General features: G+C 39.7%; 1 protein-coding gene across 1 annotated transcript in view; it reads left to right on the top strand.

Moving 5' to 3' along the window:
- The first annotated feature begins 4,861 nt into the window (after positions 1 to 4,861).
- TTK (TTK protein kinase) overlaps positions 4,862 to 5,527 on the top strand; it is a 66,461-nt gene continuing 65,795 nt past the window's right edge. Inside the window, exon 1 of the mRNA XM_012646048.1 lies at positions 4,862 to 5,000. Coding sequence (XP_012501502.1) covers positions 4,862 to 5,000 — 139 coding nt within the window. The remainder of the gene's footprint in view (positions 5,001 to 5,527) is intronic.

Here is a 5,527-nt window from a genome sequence, read left to right on the forward strand (position 1 = left end):
GAGACGGGGGTCTCACTCTTGCTCAGGCTGGTCTCAAACTCCTGAGCTCAAACAATCCGCCCGCCTTGGCTTCCCAGAGTGCTAGGATTACAGGCATGAGCCACCATGCCCAGCCCAGGTCTATTTTTTTTAAGCTCACATCATTCCTATATGCAGCATACACTAGTAAGTTTATCCCAAAATAAACCACCAGAAAGCAGTGCATAACTGAATGCATGCTGTAAGAACTGGATTTTTTATTGATCAGAAATTTAACCTGTGCACATGAACAAAGTAAATCCAAGTAAAAGACACAGTTTCTAAAATCAAAGTTTGGGGCATGGTGAGAAAACAGTCAAAGATTAGCAAAAAGTGACATGACAATAATGATAAAATTATATGGTCCAAACTTTCATTTATGTGACAAAACTGTGAAACTTTCCATCTTAAAGTCAAAATCTTTTGGCTAACTGTATTGTTTTGTGGAAGGCTTCACTCTGAAAATAAACAAGTTAATTCACTGTCAGATAAAGTTGGTTTTAAGCCAAATGAGCAATTATGGTGCAAGAAGTATACAAATGTATTAAAGGAAATATAATTCTCAAATACTGTAATGGTTGTAAATGTTAGTATTTAGCTAACATTTATCAAGTGCCTAAAATGTACCAGGCACTGTTCTAAGCACTGTTCTAAGGATACTGTAATGAACAATGTAGACAAAAATGCCTACACTTATGCAGTTTACATTCTAGTAAAGTAAGAAGTGGAGAGTCAGAAAATAAGTAAGATAAATAAATAGGTCAGATAGGTAAAACTATAGGATTTTATAGATCACCACTGTCCAATGGAAATACACTGTAAGCCATATGTTATTTTCAATTTTCTATTAGCCATATTAAAAAGTAAAAAGAAACAGGTAAAATTAAATTTTCATAAACTTTAACTTTTTAATAATTTTTAATTTACAAAAAATTGCAAAGATAGTACAGAGAACTGCTGTATTCGCCTCACTCAATTTCCCTGTTGTTAAGATCTTTCACTACTGTGGTACATTTGTAAAGCTAAGAAAACAACATTGGTATATTACAATCAACTAAACCTCAGGCTTTATTTAGATTTCGCCAGTTTCCCCCTTAATGTCCTTCTTCTATTCTGAGATCCAATCCATGATACCACAGTGCATTTAGTTGTCATGTCTCCTTAGTTTCCTCTGGTCTGTGATTGGGTGATATTAAGTTTAATAATATATTTTATTTAACTCAATATAGCAAAAATATTATTTTAACCTGTAACTATTTAAAAATTATTTTCTGTATTCCCCAAGTACCATTTAAACTGAAATCTGCAATGACTAAAAGTGGTGTTTGTTGTAGGCAGCTTGATGAACGCTCATGGGGCAGAAGATTTTTTTTATATGTAAAGGGCTTAGAAGGGACAGAAGATTAAACAATGTCTTTCAATTTTAATAATTTATGTAAACCAGAAAATCAATAATATATTCTGTAATATATTTACATTATTTTTTCATATTCAGTCTTCAAAATCCAATATGTATTTTACACTTACACTTATAGCACATTTCAAACTCAGACATTTTCCCTTGAAAATACTGAATTTGCATTCAGATCTCACAAAATTTACAGTTGAAAAAGATGATACACATACTTAGGTTGTTCCAAGTATACTTAAAAGTTTTCCAATAGTTACACTAAATATCAGTTTTAAAATTTAAATCTAGATGTAATTTAATTTAAGTTTAATTAGTTTAAAAATTCAGTTCTTCAGTTACACCAGACACATTCAAGTGTTCAATAGCCACAGGTGGCTAATAGCCGGTATTGAACAGCACAACTCCATGGCAGAGATACTCTGGTTTTATTCTGAGGTAGATAGGGAGCACTGAAGGGTTTTGAGCAAAGGAGTGACATGATGTGATTTAAGATTACTTTGGTATGCTGGAGAATAATTTGAGGTGAGGCAAGAGCAGAAGCAGGGAGACCAGCCAGGAGCCTACTGCAGGTAGCATCAGGTAAATCATGAAGGTGTCTTGGACTAAACTGGTAGCAATGGAAGTGGGGAGAAGTGGTAGGAATCCAGGAATATCTTGTGTTAGACCCGACTCAACCTGCTTATGAACTGGATATGGGTTCAGGAATGATACAAAGGTTTTGTGCCTCAAAAAATTGGAACAATGAAAGCTGTCTTACAGATTTTGTAAGAAGCAGGTTTGGGGAGGAAGATCAGGGGCTCGGTTTTGTACATTTGAATTTAAGATGCCTATGAGACATTTAAGTGGGGATGTTAAGTAGGCAATGGATATTTGAGTATGAAGTTCATGAGAAAGAGCTCAGCTGGAGATATAAATTTGGGAATCATCAACACGTAGGCTGTATTTAAAGACAGAAGACTGGAGGAGATCACCAAAGGAGGGAGTGTACAGAAAGGTTAGGGTGAGGTTATTCAGCAGCAACATTTTCAGGAAAATGCAAGCTTTGAGACTAGGAATCAAAGATATCAACAAGAATTGGTGGAATGGTACACTCCCTCCAAGCAAAAGCTGCGTTAGACGCAATGGTGCAAAGGCAGTGATTAGCCAACCACGATATACCAAATCATTTCATTCTGCTGAAGCAAAAAATACATAGCCAGCAGATATGGAAAGATGCATTATGTGATGAAGGGCTCTCATGCTTGCTGGGTGGCTATCCACAGCTGGGAATGTGAGGGCTCTAAGGACAGCTTGAGAGTTAAAAAGTGACAGCTGTGGTTTTCTACATATACACAAAATTAACCAATCTGTCCTACCATAGAACCTGTCCTAGTACTGGCACAACAGAGACATCTCTAGTTTAGCAAATGAAGAGAAACCTTTGCCCTGGACCACAAAGCCACTTAACAGCACAGCCTCACAGCAACGAAGATTACTAGGGAGGTGTTTTTCCCCCGGAGGACACCTGAGCCCTTAAGTGGGACAGGCTCGGAGAAGGGCTGCTCAGAAGGCGAGTTCAGGCAGGGGATTCACGAGGGGAGTGTGAGTCCTGCGCAGATTTTGACAAAGGGGAGAGTCCCGGCTTGAAGACAGAGCAAGAAGTCAATTAAGGATAGTGGAAGGGCGTAAGTGGAAGCTCAAGGACACAACACACCGAGATTTTTGAGCTGGAGGAAGGGCTGAACGTAGTGTTGTGAAAGATCCTTTCTTGCCACATCCTTCCTAAGCCCGGCAGTGAGGAGCGCGGGGGATCAAGGAGTGGGGTGGCAGGGTGGGTGAAGGGCGGACCCACGGTGCGCCTTTCAGGTCCTGATGCTGGGAGCAGCCGTCCCCGCCCCTATTTTCCTCTCACCGGCTGGGTTCGCCCGGGAGTGGCAAAGATTCAGCCTGGTTAAACTGGAAGGTGCAGGAAAGCCGGCTGATAGGCAGCCGGGGAATGCCTGCCGAGTGCCAGAACGCCACCATTGCAGGCCCCGCATGGGTGGGGTCAAGGCCGAGGACTTTTCCAGGGCGGTGCTCACGGGGCAGACAAAGGAGGAGGGGCTGTCTCGATACACATGGACCAATCACGACAGACGCTTCCACGTGACTACAATTGACCAATAGGAGGTCGCAGGGATAGCGGCGGGGAAATTCAAACCTGTTTGCGGAAAGGGATTTGGGTTCCATCTTTTCTTCTCCTCCGGTCGGCTTCTTGTAGGTGAGTTGTGCCTCGCGAACGCACCAAGGAACGGCGGTGGCCGGCGTGTGGGCTCTCCCGCAGCGCTGGTCCGTAAGGGTTTGTGGCGAAGCGGAGGCAGCTCGGAGCCAACTAGACGACATAGGCAACAGCTAAATGAGCTGGAGGGGGAGGGGAGGCCTTGCTGCCTCGGCCGGTCTAGTGGGTGGGTTATGCGGAGTTTTTCTTGAGGAAGTAAGAAGTGGGTGTGTACTTCGCTGGAAAGGGAATGGTGGGGCACCTGCACACGAAATCATTTCCCAAAAGACTGTCTCTTTTCTAGTGGGATAGAACTGGGAGAGGGGGTGGTGGCCGTGTTACATTCTGACAGTTAGCTTTCAAACCTAAGGTGTCGGGTGATACCTTGCCACCCATTTTATCGCCCCTTTTTAAACTCCATGACGGGGTTGGCAGTGATATCAGTGACTCTGAATTAGTGGGTTGATGTTTGAGAATCACAAGGACGCTATTGACAGAAAGACTGCACTTTGTTGACTAAACACCACCGCCAAGCAGATGAGCACTATACAGAAGTACAGTAGATTCTTGATATTAGAATAATTAAGGTAGCAAATCATGATTCTGTTAGATATGCACAAGAACAAACTTGCTGATATCCCAATTATCAATAAAGGCCAGTGATGTTCATATTCTGCTTTGAAAGCACTTGCACGTGAAGATTTATTTATGTAAAGCAGGTGAATAAAGGAATGGTTATTCTCATTAACAAAAGGATTCTTATGTCTATGTGTCACTACCAGAATCCAAGCAAACACTCCATATTTTTTAAAAAAATGACTAAGTTTGCAGATGGCCTAGAGAAAAATAATTTTGGAAAAAGTGAAAGAAAGGCATTCAGTGGCTAGAAGAAAAATTGAAAGTTTCAAAGGGGGCAGCATTTCGGGGTAGTGCAATGACTTCTAGTGGCTTCATTGAAGTTATATTGGGAAGAAAAGGTATACTTAGACTGTAAAACCTTGCTGGACAAATTACAAAGATGTGTCCCTTGTTTTTGTGCATAGCTCTGCTAATACTACCCTAATAATATCTGCATTTAGATGTGTTCTCAAAACTAATGCTTTAGTCTTCTGGGTTCTAAAAGGCTTGTGTGTGTGTGTTTTCCCTTTATGTTAGTTAAAATAGGAATTATGACTGGTTCAATTTTTTTCTTAGCAATGGAGTCTGAGGATTTAAGTGGCAGAGAATTGACAATTGATTCCATAATGAACAAAGTGAGAGATATTAAAAATAAGTTTAAAAATGAAGACCTTACTGATGAGCTAAGCTTGAATAAAGTCTCTGCTGATAGTACAGGTGAGTTTTTTCTTTTTTTTAAAAAAAAAAAAAGAAACTTTGAATTATGGGGGCAAGAAAACTATAAAAGATTCCCAGAGCAGGGGTGTACTATAATACTTCTAAGGAATTGGCATAAAGATTCCTTCACTCCAGTCTTTAAGGAAGAGACAGGTAATTATAAGTGTGGCTTACAAAAAAAAAAAAAAAAAGTGCTAAGCTTAAACCAGTAGATACATACTCAGGAAAAAGGCTTGGCGTATATCAAGGCATGGGAGAATAAATGTGTTGGTTTTAAGTTTTAGTTTTCTGCTTTTTAAACCATTATTTTTACAAACTTTTTAAATCAAACAATAAACTAGCAGCATTGCAATGACCCCAAATAGATGCTTAATAAATAAATTAAAACATCAAAACTTATGACATATGCTATGAAAACATAATTATATGAATATATATAACATGTTCACATATGCTAAATTATACAACTGTGTTGTAGAATGAGATAATAAATGCTATCAAAATTAATGATTTTTCTACCAATCTGT

The sequence above is a fragment of the Propithecus coquereli genome, unplaced genomic scaffold (assembly GCF_000956105.1).
Source record: "Propithecus coquereli isolate 6110/MARCELLA unplaced genomic scaffold, Pcoq_1.0 Scaffold24, whole genome shotgun sequence".
Taxonomy (NCBI): Eukaryota; Metazoa; Chordata; class Mammalia; order Primates; family Indriidae; genus Propithecus; species Propithecus coquereli.